At 43.1% G+C, this 20574-nt stretch overlaps 1 protein-coding gene across 1 annotated transcript; it reads left to right on the plus strand.

Moving 5' to 3' along the window:
* Positions 1 to 387: 387 nt before the first annotated feature.
* Positions 388 to 19525, plus strand: LOC107187429 (Down syndrome cell adhesion molecule-like protein Dscam2; the record flags this gene model as incomplete). Its single annotated transcript, XM_015575537.1, is given in 16 exon segments — positions 388 to 693; positions 1491 to 1790; positions 2894 to 3025; positions 4132 to 4271; positions 5148 to 5311; positions 6010 to 6227; positions 8579 to 9169; positions 9642 to 9911; positions 10457 to 10911; positions 11585 to 11858; positions 12463 to 12621; positions 13188 to 13381; positions 13384 to 13452; positions 16950 to 17082; positions 18334 to 18424; positions 19039 to 19525. Coding segments are annotated over 16 exon segments (3755 nt in total), but the record flags the coding sequence as incomplete, so codon positions are not given.
* Positions 19526 to 20574: the final 1049 nt, after the last annotated feature.

The raw sequence follows: 20574 nt of genomic DNA on the forward strand, positions 1-20574 counted from the left end.
AAAATATATCCCACCATGCATAAAAAGCTAAGCAAAAGGTGGGACAGTTTTTAACCCACCTAATCCTAAAGAGTTAACGTACCGTGGTCTCTCGATACATCGTTCAATTAAACCAGAAAATCCCAAGGACTCGTAAAGAAAGAAAAAAAAATCTCCACGGACTAACGATCCCAACCGCGATAATTGCGTCGGTGGTAAGGGGTCCAGGGAGACGGAAGAAGAAAAAGGGTAGAATCCGCGGCCCCCGTTAATAGTCGTTACGATCTGCAAGTGAAATTCCCCCGGAGGGGAGACGAGGAACGACGAGATCTCGGATGGCACCGCGTACGCCGCCTCGCGAATCCCACCAACGCAAGGGTTGACTAACGGACGGCGTCTATGAAACAGTGCCACCCCGTTGGGTGATGGAGCCGCAAGATGTTCGCGCCTCGGAGGGAAAGTCACGATTGGTACTTCACTGCCACGCGGACGGATTTCCGCCTCCGGCGGTCACGTGGCGACGCGCGAGCGGCAAGAAACCGGGTAATTACCGGGACATCGTCGCCCACGAGCACGCCCAGGACTTACGGATACACTCGAACGGCTCCCTGGTGTTCGGCCGGGTGCAGGAGGATCACGAGGGATTCTATCTGTGCGAGGCGGTGAACGGGATCGGCGCGGGACTCAGCAAAGTCGTGCATCTGACGGTGAACGGTAAGACCAGTCTCCTTAATCCTCGAACAAAAGATACATCCCGAATTTGATAAAACTCTGTGAGATTGTAGTTCTGTTAAAAATGTTTGATAGGTATTTTTTTTTAGCGTATTTAGTTCAGTTGAAGGGGTGAAAACAGTTTTCAAATTTAGGGGTGGGAAATGTGTGCGGTCTACATTGCAATATTGTGTGTTTTTTTATAAGGAATCTGGCTATATGATTGGATTCCAGTATGATCTATTTGTTTAAACAATGCGTTTAGGAATTAGCACTTCTTGTTCATTTTTCTGGTACATTTGTATGTGAGAATTATATACCGAGCTATAAGATACGGATAAACTGGAATTTCGATTGTTGCGTTATTAAAAATATTATTATATTTGAAGTTTACTCGCATTTGGTTTAAATGAGGAAATTTCAATTTTTATAATAAAATCTTTATTCTTCTTTATGAATGAATCGACATTTGTCGAACAATTATTTAAGCTCATTAACTGTTTAAAGCTTAAAACGACAGCCTTAGGTACTGTTGCTTTTCACTGTGTATTATTCGAATAAAATTCTGCCCAACTCTGTAATGAAACATTTAAAGTTTACATCTGCACAAACAGTCTTAGGTTAGTAATGAAAAAACAAACATATTAACCTCCATTTACCAGAATCCCTGAACAGTCTACAGGTGTCGAACCTTAAAGACTCGAATCTGGCTATGCGCAGAAGCGATCCATTATTCCCTTGATCGACAATCCCCGTCAGGTAAACGCCAGGTTATTGCTATTTCGGATTACTGCGCGCAGTGCCGGCGAAGTTCGTCGAGAGGCATCGTAATCAGACGGCGAGGCTCGGATCGACCGCGGTGCTGCGTTGCGAGGCGAAGGGCGATCATCCGTTGAAAATACTATGGAAAAAGACTGGGGTTCAGTTGGACCAAAAGCTGTCCGATTACCGGTACATGCTGAAAGAGGAGAACACCACGGACGGGACAATCAGCACCCTCGAGTTCTTCACCACAAGCCGCGGGGACAGCGGCAGGTACGTCTGTATCGCGTCGAACGAGCACGGCAGCGACGAAATGACGATACAGCTGTATATACAAGGTAAGAACAAACCTACAAACACCATAAATCCGTCTCACACTGGTCCAGAATCGAATTCAGTGAACACATTTTGTTAGGACTTCTGCATGATGGGTTTATGATTACTGAACATCTGAAACACTGATAAAATTTCGAGATACACGAAAATCACCGTGAATTTGCGGTAATTATGAAATCGTTTTAAAATTCTGGAAGTCTGCAGGTCACGTTTGTACAGGGTGTCCCAAAATAGGTGTAGGTCCTTGATTGAGGTGATTGTTGAGGTGATTTTAAACAACTTTTTCGCTAAGGAAAATATTGTTTACAATCACCCCAGGAATCACACCTTTCAAGGACTTATAAGTATTTTGGAACACCCTGTATACTAGCGGTACGTCCGGGTATTTAGAAATCTAGAATCGATCAACGGAAACATTAATACGAAAAATTATTTAAGAATCCCTAAAATTGATAGAATGCTTTTCATTTATCCACTTGGTCTTAAATAACATTATAAGTTTTCAAATCTTTTATTTCTCGAGCTGAATAAGCGTATGAACCCCCAATCTTTGTTTCTGGACCATCTGTCCCGTCGAGAGGAACGTTCTGCTCGAGACGCGATTATTAACGTTATCCTTGGCATCGACGCAACAACGACTGTAAATCACACCCGGCAAAAAGCCTGGAAAATCGCAATAAAACAACCGAATAGTCGTGAATTCGGTGAGCAGACGTGGATTCCGAAGCATTTTTTTCCTCTTAGCGGCGGTTATACCCCGATAATCCTTGGTAACGATGTTATCGGTGTAATGCGTCGAGATCGTTCGCGACGAAACAATTCCGATAATGTTTCCGGGGTTCTTGGTATTTGCATATAACGTTGTCGAGCACTCCGAGTAATTATCGTAATGTGTACCGGCGGCACCGGGGAACTCGTCCATTTAATTTAATGCAGTTCCGCGCAAGTGCCGGCCGAACGACGCTCGGAGATAACCGCGGGCGGTTTCGCGAAATGAAATACGTTTCGGACGGAGGATCCGCGTTGCGTAACGAGTCGTGTATCGTGACCGACGATCGCTGACTAGTGTGATTTCGTTCTTGTTCTTTTTTTCGCCTGGGAACAGAGCCGCCTGACCTTCCAAGGAATCTTCGCGTGATCGAGAAGGGGAGCCGCTACATCAACATCAGCTGGAAAACCAGTCAGGACGGCAACAGCCCCATTACGCAGTACATCGTTGAATACAAAACGGATACTGGCAAGTAAACGATTTTGATAGATCGCTGTTGGACAGATTGAGTTCGTTGTTGGATCTTGAGACAGTTTGGTTTCCATCTACAGTAATGCCTCGATGAGTGCGACGTACTCGGGTCCACTTCGGAGCATTCATGGCAAGGCGAAAGGGTTTTTAACACTTATAAATTTTGTTTACCCTTATAAATTTTGTTTACCCGAAGCCGAGCCTCTACTTAGCTTCTGTTTACTCTGTTTTTATTGGTTCCACAGGGGGACTCCCCTAGTGGTGGGAATAACGACGTTGCTCGTATCGCAATCATCGAGGAATCACTGTATTTAGGATTAGGTCGTAACATATGAAGTGTTCATTTGAACGAATTAGAATCATCACTTAGATTGTATCTTCACTTGATCATTACTCGATTCCAGTTTCTTTGAAATTACGATGGCTGAAATACAGCACTATGAAAAACAATATTTATTATGCAACAATCTAATATCAATGACGTCGTAGAAGAACACGATTAATTTGACTAATAAAAATATAAACAGAGTATATAGAGGATGGAAAAGAAATTCATCGTTAAAGACAGTGGAGAATTGGAATGAGAATGGAGAACACTTTTGCAAATAAGACTTCATTTCCGACAAAAATACTCTGAAAGTTTCCAGTGCAAAACACGCGCCATTAAATAGAACTCTGCCAAACCAATCTGTTAAATACTTCCGACATGTACTTGTAAACACTAATGAATGCATGTACCATTTTCAAATCCATCGTCTGAAAACCGAATCCTCGAAGAAAACAAAATTTTTGCTTCATGCTTCACTGATTTTTTCACGAACAATCTATCCTCGGCAGATCGTGGTACAATCTTGTGTCCATCCTGCATAAAAGCATGGAATCCAGGAACAAAATTCCAGCAGATTGGTACCGTAAGAATGATTTAGAAACGCGGACACTCCCCGTGACCGTACTCTATCCGTCTAATAAAACGTTCGAGCAGTAAAGCTCTCGGATAGCGACGGAGGGGGGCGATTCAGATAACGCCCCCAGTTCGGATAATGGATAATTCCGCTCGCGGCCCCCTGTTTCGGTCCCGTAATCGAGACAATTTGTTTTCGCAGAGGTGTGGCACGACCACACGTTCCACACGGCGGTGCCAGGTAGCCAGTCCCACGCGCACGTGAACGGTCTCCGTCCAGCGGTCACTTATCAGTTCCGAATTTACGCGGAGAACGAGCTGGGTCGGAGTCAGGCGAGCGACGTAAGTATCGTATAGTAATACAGGCCCGATCGATCTTCGTTTCCCCACGAACCCCATCCACCTACTTGTTGCTGGTCACATCAGCCTCTCTCCTCGTCGCGGACTATTTTTGCTCGACACTTTTCGCGGCGACTGACATACGGAAGTCGATTTATTCCGTGAAACGTCCATTCCCGTACCTTAAAAAGCGACACGTTACATCAAACTGCAATTTTCTTGCTCGCTGAATTTATCGGGCGCGCGCGTTTGAAAGTGAGCCCGATCAAACGCTGTCGCTCACTTAACAGCGCGGCGTATGAACGGCATCAACGAAACATCGACGTAGATGGATTAGATATGAATACGTCTAGCTGCCGAAAATTGCAGCATCGACAGTTCTTCTGCCGCGGTAGCAATGAGATTGTTGACAGGAATGGTTTGCATATCACCTTCGTTTTTTTTAACCTTTCGGTAGGCATGTTCAGTAAATCCTCGATGAGTGTTCGAATGCTCCTTGGCACTGATAAGGAGGCGTCCACTGGTGTAACGCTGAATTTTTAGTGAGGTTCAGCACAGTGATAGAGCTTGGAATTCTGAAGGCAATTATATTCAACAATAAAATGTCTACAATTTTCTATTTCCGTTTTTCGTTTATGAAGTGTACACGCTATGGTGGTTTTGATGTCGTAATCACTCCGTTACGTTCTATACATCCGTTACATAAACATTGTCGTACATACGTCTCGCCGTTAAACGTTCGACAACCTTAAAAGTGAACGATACACGTGCCTTTTCGCCGCGGGTACGATCAACCACAAGAGGTAGCCGGGACACGGTAAACGAAGAGATCGTCGAGGACACAATCTCAAACCTCGATCTATGTCCCCTTTTTTCCAGATTTTGGAAACGACCACCGAAGGGGAGAAGCCAGGCGGACCGCCGCGAAATCTCAAGGTGGATCCTGTCAGCTCGACCGAGTTTAACGTCACCTGGGATCCACCTGATCATGATTTATGGAACGGAGAGATACTCGGTTATCACGTCGGCTACAAGGAACATCGGTAACGATCCAGGGGAAACGGCCACCCTTTAACGACGCGGCCGCCGACCCCCATCCCGATAGCCTTCGAATACGTTTCCGTCGTCGGCATACTAGATTGCGTCGGGGCTCGGGTGTTTCTCGAATAACGCTGATATTCCACACTTTTCAGCCCGCGTGATAAATAACTGGATCGCAGCACCGGGCCCGTCTCGTTTATTTCGTTCGAAAAACATTGACGTTGAAATATTTTCGAAGCATACAGGTGCATCCGGATGTGCTCGTCCGTGCACTCTTGTTTTGATGCTGTCTTACAGTTCGTGTAGCAAGTAAATTTCTTTTTTTATTTTTATATATTAGGCGAGTAAAGTTATTCCTTAGACAAGTTTGAAGGTTTGATACGTTGTGGTAGATACTTGTGAATATTGCTATTATTACGTTCACTGTCTGGATATTGCGTATACAAGGTGGACCAACTAAATGGAATCCCCTAAATATCTATTAACCTGTTAGAATATAGTCACAAGACACGTGCTAGATTTCAGATTATTTAATCTTATGAAAAATAATGAGTCTATGATTGACAAACGTCACAACCCTCAGGACAATGAAGGTACTAATTGTTAGCAAATATTTATTCCAGCCTATGTATTAGTACAGTAAATATATTGTGTCTAGTACATCCTATACAAACGACTTAAATATGATCGTGGTGTCCAGGTTAGCACTAGATCATCAGTACACCTACAAGACCGTGGAGAGACCAATTTCCACGGCCAGCGTGGCCCTAGGACTAGCAAGACCATCGATGCCCGGCAGGCAATACCAGCTGACGAACTTGAAGAAGTACACGAGATACAGTGTCGTGGTGCAGGCTTACAACGCTCTTGGCCAGGGTCCGATGACGCCGGAAGTGGTCGCGACGACTCTCGAAGACGGTAAGGGAAAACAGTTTCCAGGGGATAAGTTTGTTCAACGAAATTGAACGATAATAGTTAGGTAGTCAGTATCTAAATACTTACAACCTTCAGACCAAGGAACGGACTTCGTTACCTTACCTCCATATTGGATTTAAGTCACTAGTGTATGAGTATATCTAACCACCTTAGTTTATGGCAAATCAGTCTACACCTCTATATATACTTATTTATTACATTTTCACCTGTTTTAACTTATTCCATCTAGACCCTATTCTCGTTCTCGGGTTTACTTAATTTATTCTCTATTGTTCTCAACCATTTTACTACCTTCCCTTCTTTTTCATTTCCTCTAACTTCTTCAAGCGTGCAATCTCCACTTTCCTTTCCATAAAATTCTTCTAGCACGGGTTTTACTGTCCCCTTGAAATTTTACATATTTTACACATTCACTCAGTATCCTTCATCCAATACCTATTGAAATTCTCTACAGGTCCACATCATGGACATGTGATTAGCTTCTGACTGTTTGAGTACTACCCTCAGCTGGGTACCTCGGTAACTTGTGACTCTATACATATGTTCTTGTACAGGGTATTCAAAAAAAAGTTCCTTAGTGTCTTACAGTGATTCACCGAGTGGAGTACAAAATATCTAATCAACATAGGTCCTGAAACAAAACCTTCCGATTTAAAATCAACTCTTATTTTTACTAGCGTTCGATATCATAAGTGAGTCATTTCGTGACATGTAGAATGTAAACAGAAGAATTGGTTTAGAAGTACATTAGTTCAAGGTTGTACGACAACCGCCAATACGAGATGCGAAAGAAATATCTGAAAATGTACGTCGATCTCGGATCCCCAAATATGAGTTATCGTAATGGAAGGAAGGTGTATCGAACATCTGTAACAAATGTGAAAATAAATTTCTATACTTTTCATCGAAAGGATTGATATTAGGATCTATGTTAATCAAGCATTTTTGACTCCACTTGGTGAGTACTAGAAACACCTAAAGTATTACACCCTTTTTTTAAAACACTATTGTATTCTAATATTATACTGCACCTGTCTTTGGTTCTCATAATCTCTTTCTTTTAATATATCGTTCACATTTTCCCCAAATTGAAGGATAATATATTCCGCCCTTGTATGCCGGGATATTCGATCTCCCGATAACTTTTTGAGACTCAAGCATACTGGCGGATACAGAGGACACGGTATTAACGACGCCAGATTTAACGAATGCGGTACAGCGTCGTGCTAAAAAATTCATGAACGGAATAATACTGGAGGCCCGCGAGCCTCTCGTGGATTCCGCTATGAATACCAACCGCCGTACATCCGGTCGAGTTTCGAATAAATAATAAATTCAGAGGCAAGCCCCGCCGTTGCCTGGAACTGATCTGCTTGCAAATAAGTTCTTTAATCCCGACCCCCGTGAACGCGGCCCGGTTAAACTCCAAAGTGCTTTCGACGCCTCGAACTTCCGTGCCGGAGTGTTTCTTACGGGACACCTTAGCGCCCCGCGAAATAAACAGATTCTGCCATTCCTACCGACTCGTCCCGTGCGAATCTCAGGACTAATTTTGAAGCAGCCTCCGGGTCTGGACTTCTAGAATTTACGCTTCTGTCGCGGAAATGTGGAATAAGGGGAAGTTCAGGTTCTTGCACCGTGCTCCGTCCCTCGATTACGTTACATGGAGTAAAGAATGAAAGTACTTGACCTACAACGTAGCTCAAAGTTGCGAAATACTTGTTGTAGCAAAGTTTACAGGATGAGACGAGAGGAATGGTACAATAAAAACAGTACTCAGTTGATGGAGATGATACAGTGATACCTCGATAAATGCGACACAAGCAACGGCGTTATTCCCACTACTGGGGGCCCCCCTCTGGAATCAATTTAAACAGAGTAAACAGAAGCTAAGTAGAAGCTCGGCTTCGGATAACAAAGAAATTTATGAGGGACTGAAAAACTTTCCAGAATGCCCTAAATACAATGCATTTAAAAAACAATTGCTATTTTCTGGTATCCTAGTTCTTACATAAGAAAGACGTACTACCATGTCAGTCGCTCTCAGCATTTTTTTTTTAAAATACATACTCCTACATCATCCAACATCAAAGTGTTAAGTAACTTATCGAGAAGCGAGTAATCCACGAAATCTTCCAATTGCACAATTTCCCCACCAATGCGTTGCATCGACTAATTATAAGGCTTTATCAAGTGACCCCGAGCTGTCGAACCTATATTTTCATTTCCTCGTGTTACACCGTGTACACAGTCCCCGTAGATGGTCCCACGAGCGTATATCCGTCTCGCTGGATCAACGTAATTGATTCCCGACACCGTCGGAATGTCCTCAGTGCCGAGCAGCCCGCCCCAAGACATACGGTGCACGGCGCTCTCCTCGCAATCACTGCAAGTCTCGTGGGAGACGCCCCCTCAATACAGTCTGAACGGGAACCTGAAAGGTTACAAGGTGATATGGGAGAACATGGACGCGCTGACGGAGACCAGCAAGTCGGAGATGATCACGAACGCGTTCACGGTCGCGATCCACGGGCTGGGCAAGTACACGAACTATTCTGTCCAAGTATTGGCTTTGACGAGGGCCGGCGATGGAGTCGCTTCGACGCCTTTCTATTGCGTCACCAAAGAGGACCAACCTGAGGTGCCCGCCGGCGTAAAGGCGTTCGCCAGCTCGGCCACGTCGATTATCGTCTCGTGGCAGCCGCCGCACCGAAGCAACGGTAACATCACCTCGTACAACGTTCATATCCGCGGCGTCGACCCGAAGGGGGAATGGTACAAACGCTCGATACAGCCGCACCATACCAGCTATCAGGCCGAGAATTTGCACAGCAAGAATCAGTACGAGTTCACGATCGCCGCTGTCACCTCGGTGGGCGAGGGACCACGGACGCAACCCATCACGATCTCGCCTTCGAGCGATGGTAGGCACTCGCGATTTATTAATATAGCTTGAATTATGGTGTATTCAACCGAGAGTTTATACATGGTTTATTTTAAAGAGTATTGTTATCGGTAAACGTAGCAGAGGAATACGTATATTTATTTTATGGAAACTTATTTACGATAAATTAATACTTTGTCGAATGTCCTCGCGATGTCAGTAGAAGTTTTAATTGTATTATTTCTTAGAAGTTGTAATGTATTTATTTTAATCCTAATCTGTACTGTAATTAGTATAAACTTGATTGGTTTGTACTAATATAGATTATAACTGTTAATTTTGAATAATATTAGTCTGTTATTGAAATTATGGTTAAAATATTAAGAGAGAGAACACAACGTGTCATGTTTCAGATCTAGTTCAGGTTAACACCTAAAACAGTTTGAGTAATTTAAGTATTTTATGAACTGTTTTACGATGGCAGCGCTAACGAATATTTGGGATTATTACAGTCCGAGCAGCGATATATTCTTTCGGCACGGTGCTGGTCATACCGTGGAAGCAAGACGTTATGCTACCGTGTCAGTGCGTCGGGAAGCCAGAACCGTCGGTGACATGGAAACAATGGGGCCAGATAGTGAAATCGTCAGCGAGGGTGTCCTTGTTAAAGAAGGGCTCGTTGCAGATCATGGATCTTCACAGAGAGGACAGCGGAAATTACACGTGTTACGTGGAGAACCGTCACGGCTCTGACCACATCACGCATCGTTTAACCGTGCAAGGTACTTGTCTCAATTGTTCTCGCTAATAATTCCGACAAAATTAACCCCAGAATATCCTTTGCACTCATACTCCCTGTACGCTTTGAAATTTCTCGAGGACCCTTCTATTTTCGATGAAAGAACCCTTTCTTCGTTACAGGTAGCTAAGTTAAAGAACTTATAATACTTTCTAGCCAATACAGCTAAAAAATCACACCCTTAAGAAATATCTTAATTCCAAGAGAGTGAACTTAAACACATTAAACATATTCTCTCTGTTTTCTCATTATGTCATAGAAAATAAAATTATTAGTTCAGACAATGCAGATTTTAACCGATTTGGTACGTCTTCCGATAGCAGCGTTCATACGATTCCGCGTCTTCACCGAAAATCCAACTTCTACTATTTCGAGTCCGACAATATAAACGAGAATATGTTACTTTTCATTATGCATTCAGTTATTCGACAAAAGTACCGAAACGGACGAAAAGCCCGTATCGTCTAACCTAGCAATGGGAAACGGTGAAGCGTATAAAATGATAATTTCGTCACGATCCTTTTGCAGTACCGCCGGCAGCCCCGTTGTTGAACGCGACCAGCGCCACCAGTGATTCAATCAACGTCCGATGGAAGAACGGCGACGATGGCGGCGCGCCAATCAGGGGTTATATTCTCCACTACAAACGTGAGTCCGGCGAATGGGAGGAGGTGAAGGTCTCCCAGAAAATGAACAGTTTCGTTCTGTCGCCGTTGTGGTGCGGCAACGATTATCAGATGTATCTGACGGCGTACAATCGGATCGGCATGGGTTCACCGAGCGAGATCGTTAAAGCGACCACGAGGGGATCGAAACCTGACGACTCGCCGAGCAACGGTGATAATTTTGTGACGGTGAACGTGTCCTGGATCACTCTGCACCTGAGCACGTGGAACGACGGCGGGTGCCCGATCACCTATTTCGAGCTGGAGTATCGTAGAAGCGGCGAGGACATTTGGACATTGGTGTCGAACAACATCGAGGTACTGGAGATAGAGTAATATTTTAGCTGGTGACAGTCATAAGACTATAAGCATCACAAGCGATAATCGTAGTCCAGAAGTCAGAATCAAACGAAGGAGATACAGTAAATCATCGATGAGTGCTCGAAGGCTCCCGCCACTTAGCGCTTAACTGGTTCCACGGGGGACACCATCAGTGATGGGAATGACGTCTGAACATTCAGTGCGCCAAAGGCTTGGAACACTTATCGATGATTTACTATAATCATATCATAGAATATCGATGTATAATTACATATTATCCTGGAGTAACGTTCCGTTCAACGCATATGTACACCTGTACCACTCAAAAGGTTAAGGAACGGTTAAAGACTCGCAATGTTATTCTGTTAAAAATAGTTAACCGTGCCTACAGAAATTCTGAAAAGCAATAGTGATTCAATCGAACAACTTCCGATCCACAGAAATCATCTGAAATCAATGAATATAGAATGGATATACTTTTATTTATCTTACGATCGCTTCAATTTCATTTTAATAACGATCTCTCGCAACGAGACAAATGTACCCTTCTCAAAGTGAGTCCGTCGATGATTCCTCGAGAAAGGAAAAGACGTTACGCCCGGTTAAATACCACGGATCTTCTATATTACAGTAACAGGTATATATGTATATACATGTATTCGTTGTTCAGGTACAAAAGACGTACACGCTCAGCGAGCTGCAATCTGGGACGACTTATGACATCCGAATAAGGGCGCACAATAACGCAGGCTTCTCGGTCGCCGAGTATAGAATAACGACTTTGCAGTCTCACACCAGCAGTACAGTGCCGACTGACGAGATCGATCCGTATATACCGCAACATTCGTCTGTCTACTCGGATTTGAAGCTTATCATCCCGCTGATACTGTGCTCGCTAGCGATCATTACCGCCGCCGGCGCTGTCTTTTACTGTTTCCGGAAACGTTAGTAGAAACCCACTACCGTCATTCGATACCGTAGACGTGTAACTTACACACGTGCGCGTGTATAGTTGGTGGACGTGGTTCTGGGAAACTCGTAAAATTGCTTGGATAACCGCAACAATGTTGCTTACATTTTAAAATGGACCCTCTTTACAGAACCGTGAGACAAGGAAATCTGACAACTCGCATCATGACTGTAGAGAATGTCTCAAGCAGAATCGAAAGGTTTCTTTTTCTATTACTCTTCCGGGATCAACCACACTGCGCGCGACTGTTTTCAGCGCATGTCGTAGTCACCTCTTCTGATCGATGCTATTCCCCTGTTCCAAACGAACCCTAAATTTGTAGCAATCTGGGAAAAAGAGGACCGTACAAACGAGACTCGAGAACCCGCCATCTTTGTCATTTTTAAACAAGCTAGCCCTCGACGATTGCAGGCACGGTGACCTCTCAACTTTCCACATTTTCCTAACACCTCTTGGTGGATCTGGTCGTCTCGATTTTGCAATATATGTCAGCTTTAATGGGCTGTTTTACGAGTTCAGTGTATCCTGCGTACCGACTATATACGGCGCCCGTAACCGGTTAATGACGATGACCGTAGGTCCATTTATAGGGGAAATCGCTAGCCTCCACGACGCCCAAACCGCTGCCGCCTTAGACAACAAGCAAAACATGGAGCAGCGTGAACAGTACTACGCCACTGTACGAAAACCGCTACGATCACCCATACACGAGATGGCCACTTTGGAAAAGATCCCAGGTAATCAGGAAAAATCTTCATTGAAACCTTCGAGTAATGGTTGGTATTCGCAAATAACGATCTTGATCTTTCAATTTTTGTGCAAATTTCTGCTGTTAAACTATCTTTCTATTGCTGGTTTTATAAATTGAATGGCAATCTTCTACCGAAATACTAACATGTGACGTTGATGAAAAATATTTTAAAGAATGCTAACAATGTCACGTTAGTGTCATTCAAGATCGATCCTAGTCATTACGTATTGTTACAGATTCTACGATGATATAGCGTAGGTATAAGTTGAAGTGTATCTTATTCATAGAAAGTTATATCCAGTTTCAATGGCCAGTTTAACGTAATCGAATCCTATAGCATTTAATTAATGCCATTCAAGACCATACAGATCCATCCAGTGTCACTCAAAATTAAACAACGTCATCTAGAGCCATGAGAAATAACAAAGGGCTATCTATGAAAAATCAACACAGTAATAGTTTGTTTATACGAAATGAAAGCATTGAACTTTGAATTAGAAACTACGAACTGTCCATTAAAAACAGAAAAACCATATTGTAACATGATTGCAGAATACTCCGACGAGATATACCCGTACGCCACGTTCCAGCTACAGGAGAGTGTTCCTCCGGGTGGCGACAGCCGATGTAATTCTGCTGCGCCTCTTCAGACGTTCGTCTATCACAATCCACGTCTGTCCACCGCCGACACTCTTCAGTTACGAGAGGTATCGTCCGCCGTTCAGTTTGCTTTTGTCATTCACCAATCGCTTCTCCACCATTCACCATTCGTATCTGTTCATCCGAGCATCGAATCAACTGGAGAGAACACACTTGCGCACATCGCATGCCCTTCCCTCGTCCAGACACGCAGTACACCTCGATTTCCCGGGGTTGAACTGTCTGAGATAAAAGTCGATGCATTGATAAATCGATGAAGTTTATTGAGAAATTTTTTTGTGGACGATCAATCACGTTTTCACTAATGTGGTGATTGTGTCACGCAATCGAACGATACGGTCTTAACTATTTAACGTGTTCACTATGAGAGGCTCTGTGTACTTTTTACTATTCTGTTAGCTCCATTCTTAAATCGAAGACGTATCTTTCGTGTCGCAGTGAACATGTTAAAGGAAAGAGATATATTTCACATTTTGTACATGGTGTTTCACAAATTGATATAATTGATGAATACAAAACATTAATGGACTTGTTTCCGTTAATTTTTAACCTTCTGGAATGGATTTCCAATTGCCAAATTTCTTGTCGCGTTATCTACACAAGTACAGACCACCAGCCCTCACGCAATTTTCAATCCTCTTCAATAATTAGTTAAATTATATTACACTTTCTAAGATCCACTTCGTCTGCAATAACTGATCTAAGTTCCAACACCTACAAACAGGATAATACACGATCTACTAAAATAAAACACAATAACACTCAACTCCTCTCGAGCAAAAAATTTCATCCCCTACTCTATCAAGAAAACTGATTATCCTCGTATGTAAAGACTCGTTACACGATCCTCAGTGAAACACCGCGTACATCATTGAGTTATCGCACACGGCTGCAAAAAAAAAAAAAAAGAACGAACTGGTACGATCTTTTATCTCTCCTCAAAGGAAACGTCCCTCTTAAAGCTTCGCTTCCACCCCACCTCTCACCAAACCTCATTGTGTGTGTTCCCGAGCGACCGTGAGATAGAACCAATGGAGAAGAAGAACCCGTGACACGTAGCCAAAATGGAGAAGGGTGTACGAATTCGCTTGAGCATGCTTAACCACCAATTTTCCGCTCGAAACCGCGTCACCGCACGATATCTCGATCGCAGTTCGAGACTCCTTCGAAAATCGTACGGGTACGAGGATCGTTTTATGCATACTTATTTTTCTTTTTTTACCGCGGAACAATCCGGGAATGTCGAAGTCTTGTCCTACGATATCTAGATATCCAAGAAGGCTGTCGTCGAACGTCGAACGATCGCGGGGGAGGGCATTTAGAGAGAAAGAGAGAGTCATTAGAGACGCGAGCCGTGCCGGCGCTCCGATCGAGTAGATATACAGATGTGTGCATCAAATAGTGAAATTATCGATCGTTGTGACTGCTGGTCCCACCTTGCTTCGTTTCGCATCTGTCCCGATCAAGTCCATCGAGGAACCGCAACACCGACGCCAAACGATATACATACTTCTTTACCATATGTATATTTCGCCATTTCTTACACATCTCTCGCCGATTCTTCTCATAGCTCGTCTAGCCGTAGCATAAGAAACGCTCTCTAACCTGTATCGAATTCATCGTGTGCGATCATGTTGTAATTCGTTGTTCGACATCACATTATAGAGATAGTAGTATGTGGATCGTTCCTAGATCAGCGCCATTCGAACGTACCCGTTCCGAGGTTTCTGCTCGCTTGTTCCTGTAGTGGATCGAGACTTCGCGAAAGGTATTATTATAGGTAGTATAGATAAACGAAGAAAGTATCAATTGACAGGCTTCGAACCGGTGCTGTTCTTAGCGATGGTGCCTCTTACGCGGATTCGGTGTTTTTCTCTCGTTGTGTGTTCTGCTTACGTGGAACGTAAGAGAGAATATGGTGTCTGTTGAAACCAGAGATGGGCAAACTATTATTTCAGTAATGGAAAACGAGCGGAAAGAGAGATGCTGAAACTATTAAGCATTTGTTTGCTGTACCGATGAACGACCAATTATGTGGTTGAACAGAATAGAATTTAAAATTGTTTGAAATTAACACTCGAAGACTACACTGTGTTACGGTAACCCAATACGTCCGACAGACACTTGGCATTTCTGAACGGTAAAGTGTGGCAAGTTAAGGCTGTGATGTTTTGTCAAAGGATTTGTGACTAAATTACTTATATATTTGAGATATGGGCAAAAAACACTGTGGGTTACACCAACACATGTGTCGTCGAATCGATACGATAATATAGTGTAGTCTTTGAGAGTTAGATTACCCTCTCAATTTAATACCCGGTAAAAATGATGTAGAATGTTTCAAGAAACGAATTCATAATACTAAAGTATGATAGTAGTAGAAATAATAAATTAACTGCGAATTTTATTATTTCCTCGAAACTAGACACAAAAGAAAATTGATGTACCCTATCAAGGGTTCTAGTAGATTCTAAATAACAAGAAAATCTGAATAAATTTTGCTGAAACTTTTTACTGTATTCAATTTTAAACGATCAGATGTTTTATAAATGCATAAGTATTCACAGAAAAATTTTCACACTTAATTACTATTTCGAAAGTGTTCGAACAAACGAGTCACTGTGTAAGTATTACCACAGACGACATATAAGGATAGACCTAACCTTCCATAGGTAATTTTTTATCCCATGCTTCGGGGGCGTCAGATATTGGAAATGGGTTAAAATAAATAGTAAATACTATACATTCTTTTTCTACTACTTTTATTTCTTGGCTTGAAGGACGTCTTAATGCTTTGGAAATCGTACTCGAAGTGAAGAAAAATCCGTAAGAGCACGACCGAGAGTCAGTCGTCCACTTAAGAAAGAAAATAGACCCGAACTGCATACAGTTTATTACCCAGCCCTCAGGTCGAAACGTTGCAGGCCTACGGGTCCGATGGAATCCGGTCTATTGTATCATTTTGACTAAAACAGTGTTTCTCATACATAACACTATTCATTTTTGCTTACTAGCTGACACATTATAATTATGTAGTAACAATCCAACATCAGAAGCCCCCGTACCATTTCGGAATTCCATTCCTTGCTAGCGAAACCTATATGCAGTTACGGGTGTGTGTATGCTGTGCATTATCACGGTGTCGAATGTAATTCCTGATATCGGAAACTTTTATGTAGAGGTGCGCTCTAACCTGCCTGATTTTCGTGGGACACCAAGTCCCATAAGATGTTAGGTCTATTCTTATATCTCGTCTGTGGTATTACACATGATCACTTACTTTAAGCAAAATATTTGATTTCGAAAAATAATTCATTGTTCGAAACTTTTCATACAGACAATAATAAATTTGGCCATCTCACATGAAAGCAGACAACGAGGAATAATGTCAAACGGTAGCCTCGATTGTGGGGGTGGGGGGGTGGAATAAGTTTAAGTTGTCCAGGCTCGCGTTGGACAGCACCGGTTCTGAATGGCTCGTAAAAACATCGTAACATCGTTCCTCGACGATGGCTCTGATCTACGAGATCTCTAGCCTAGCTGTGAGCAAAGGGAGAGTGGATCATTGAGCGAAAGATCGGTGTGGCGCGTCACCCTCGTTTCCTCGTGCGACGTGCCAATTCATCGACCAAAAACAATTCCGTCTGATTGCAGTCGGATTGCAACCGGTACGACACCCTGGGCTCGGATAGCGACACGGAAGTCGGGACCAGCAGCCGAACCGAGTCTTCCAATCACCTCGTCGATTCGCACCACTCGGTGTCTGAGGCTGACTCGCGTGTCCACAGTATGCAATCTTTCATCCTTTCTATTCGGTTTACGGCCACTCTTATTATTTCTTTACCTCACGTACTCTGATCTGTCCGGGTGGTCTGCGTCCTCTCTGCGTCCGCGAGCCTCTCCTCCACGAGACCTGCGCTTAGTGGTGGGTCTGAGAACAAACTTTTTCGCATATGTTTGAACTAAACTTCCGACGAGGAGTTTGAACAGTTCAAATAAAATTTTATCACGGCTCGGCGTTCAAACTGAAGATTGTTCTCAAACGGTATGATGACGTTTCAAAATCCAAAGTCTCGAGCCACTGTAAACTTTCTAAACAGTTTGATGAAACGCTCTAAACTTGCAGCGTCTCGAAACGTTGGGGTATCGAAGTACCCAGAGTCAGTTATTTATCGACACCCTCCTTGCCCCGCAGTTAACAGTGGATCAAGGGTTTAGAGTGTTAAATGTCATCAGACTGTTTGAAAGCGGCCTTAAGTTCGAACCCCTCGTCATGATCAAACTGGGCCTGAACTGTTTGATACCTCGTCGGATGTTTAAAGCCGATTGAACGGTTTGATCACTCGCCACTATGTCTGTCGCGTCACGGTATACCATTCGATGGTACGGATCGTAATATTTGTTAATTACTATCAGCTTTGCAGATGACGGTCCTTGATCCGTTCAACCCTTTACGGACGAAGCGGTTCGAAAGTAAACGATCCGGTTGGGGGGGGGCTGGGTTACGAAATGCGATGGTTAAATTCATGATGATTAGCTGAACGCGTATACGCTGTTGTCGCTTACCAGTATTTGTTTTTCCATTATTGTTCCATTTTGAACTCGATGGAACCCTTAATAGGTCGAAACCCCATTAAATTAAAGTTTAATGAGGCTTTAATTTTGTGAGTGATTCAATGGATCTCTGGTTAAACAATTTTTTGTTTCATTGCAGTTTTTGTAAACTGGCCCATAAAAATCTGTATTTACATAAAAATTCGCAGTCCACCAGCTAGAGACGTGGTTCTAGTATCAAAAACGAATAATAGACATCGTGCAGTGTCTCGTATAAAGTAAGAGGAGGAGAGCCGCGATATCGTTCACGCACAGAACCACCGGAAGTCCGTTCCCGTTGCCTGTCTACGTTCATTAGAGTGCACCAATAATGTGACCGAGCATTCACTGAGCTTGTTGTTGTCGTGAGACGAACGAGACCCGAGGAGGCGAAACGCATCAGGGTGGTTCGCTGAGGAAAACCCGGATCATTTTCTGTTTCCAGACTTCCTGTACCATGGACCAGAATCTAGCACGTCTACAGAACCCTCACCGATTTTTGAGAGAAAATCGTTTCCTGGACGGGGAAAATCCAAGTAAGTTTCATACGACACTGCGCCCACCCTCAGAAGGTTACTGAGATAATATTTTTCCTGTGACTGAATCTTACACATTTTCGAGAATAATAGTTATATAGTATATAACTAAGTATATAATACTAGTAATAGTTATAAGTATATAAAGAATACATACTTTTTCTTCATTCGCCATCTGCACAATTTCCAAGCTTGGAAAAATGCAACACTCTATAGAATCGACTATGTAGCTGTACGTAAACATCCGTAAGACACAGGTAAAAGATCTTCCAGCATTAGCCAGATGAACGTTAATTAGTGTCAGTAAAATCCGTTTCCCATACTGAATAAAATATTTCTACTCAATATAAAACTTAAACAGAACGTACGTAAAATTTCCACTTTAATTCTCTTGAAAGCTCTATGCAAACCACGTTCTTAATTTTCGGTTCCTTTTTGTACGTAGAAGCTTCTGATTTTTAGTTATATCAACATTTACGCCGTATTTGCCAGAAACACAGCTATTCGACAAATATGATTTCCGACATTATAATTTTATACGAAATAAGGCAGGATCGTTTAGTGAACGGGACGCAAAGATCAGGTCAGAATAATCGACATCCGTGCTCGATCAGGATGTTACAGCTGGCACGTCGTACCAGTGAGGAGGCCCGTTCCAACTTCGGCCCAATCTCCGGGTTTGGCAATTCCAAGCACCAGCCGCACAATTCCTGTTCCAATCGGGACCAGGAGCGTGACGGATCGGGAAACCTGTTCATCCCCAAGCTGGACCCACCCTCGGGGTTCTCCGACGCGTTTGAGCTAAGCGAGGCGGAGTGCGACCGCGGCCACAGCAGTCAACGACACATCCGCGACTTCGTGATCGCAGTGTAAATAAAAAAAGAAAGGAAAAAATTGTAGAACCTACGGTGAACCCTGTCCTCCCACGACGTTGCGGCGAAACCGTCGAAAATCCACCCCCTAACCACACCTACCCCCCTCGTTCTAACTGTTCTTGATGTAAAGAGAAACGAAGCGAAACAAAAAGGAAACCCCATGGTCCGTCTTTCGTTACTTACAAAACATCTGTGGCCGTCACAGAATCGGCCGTCGATGATCTACACTCCCAAACTGTTCGTGTTCCTCTGGCCTACATGCCGAATAAGAAAAAAAAAAAAAACGGTGCAAATCCGTGATCCTAGAGCAAATCGAACTGACTCGACTCTCTTGTTGTGTTCTTCGAACTGCCATTTCGTTCGAGCCGGCTCGCGAACTCGCGCGACCACTTGTTCACGTTCGGTTTTCTTCCCTCGGTTTCACGGGACTTCCAAGCGAATCGCGAGGCGAATCACTGAACCTCGATCGAGCGAGGATCACGACTTTTAACGTCCTCGTTCGCCACACGGTTCGCGAGAACTTTATCGATCGAATTTATCGACTGCCATTCCGTTTTTAAAACGAAAGCGATTATTCTATAAGAGATTTTACTTGCCCCGCTTCTGAAGAAGCGGCCGGGATTCTCGTTGATATTATTGCACGAAGCAGCGCTGTCCGACGATCCCTTCGTTCGACTACCCTCCGACCTCGATAAGATTCATTATCGTTTTTTACCAATCTGTGAGTTCACTGAAAACTATCGGAGACTGTTTGCTTGATGAGAAGAGTACGATTGTTTTAAGGGAAAGTGAAGAGATGAAAAGAAAATCGATTCCGCGAGAAAAACTTTTTATGGATTGCGTGTTTGGACAGACGTGGGTGAAATTACGTTTGAACGATTGATTAAGACTAAAACAATTATAATCTGAAAGTACTTTGTTCTTCGTACCAATTAAATGCCACGGTACTGTGTCTTACATTTCTCTTGCTAGTTATTGTATAATGTTTCTTTCACTATTAGATTGGTGGGAGATAAATGGCTGTTTTAACATGTTATGGTTACTGTTGTCTCTGATATTGTCTCCACGAGATGATGAGAATTAAAGTTTATACAATTAAAATACGTTCTTACGATCAGTATTTTGAAAATATTGTGTCGTTAGAGACGTGAATGGTGGTCGGCCATTTATGTCTCAGCAGCTTAATCAAATTTAGTGGCAACTACTTATAGACATAAATGTATTGCCGATTTAGTGATTAAAACTTTGTACTCTCTTTTATTTACGTTCATAATC

This window comes from Dufourea novaeangliae, unplaced genomic scaffold, assembly GCF_001272555.1.
Source record: "Dufourea novaeangliae isolate 0120121106 unplaced genomic scaffold, ASM127255v1 scaffold16, whole genome shotgun sequence".
Classification (NCBI taxonomy): domain Eukaryota; kingdom Metazoa; phylum Arthropoda; class Insecta; order Hymenoptera; family Halictidae; genus Dufourea; species Dufourea novaeangliae.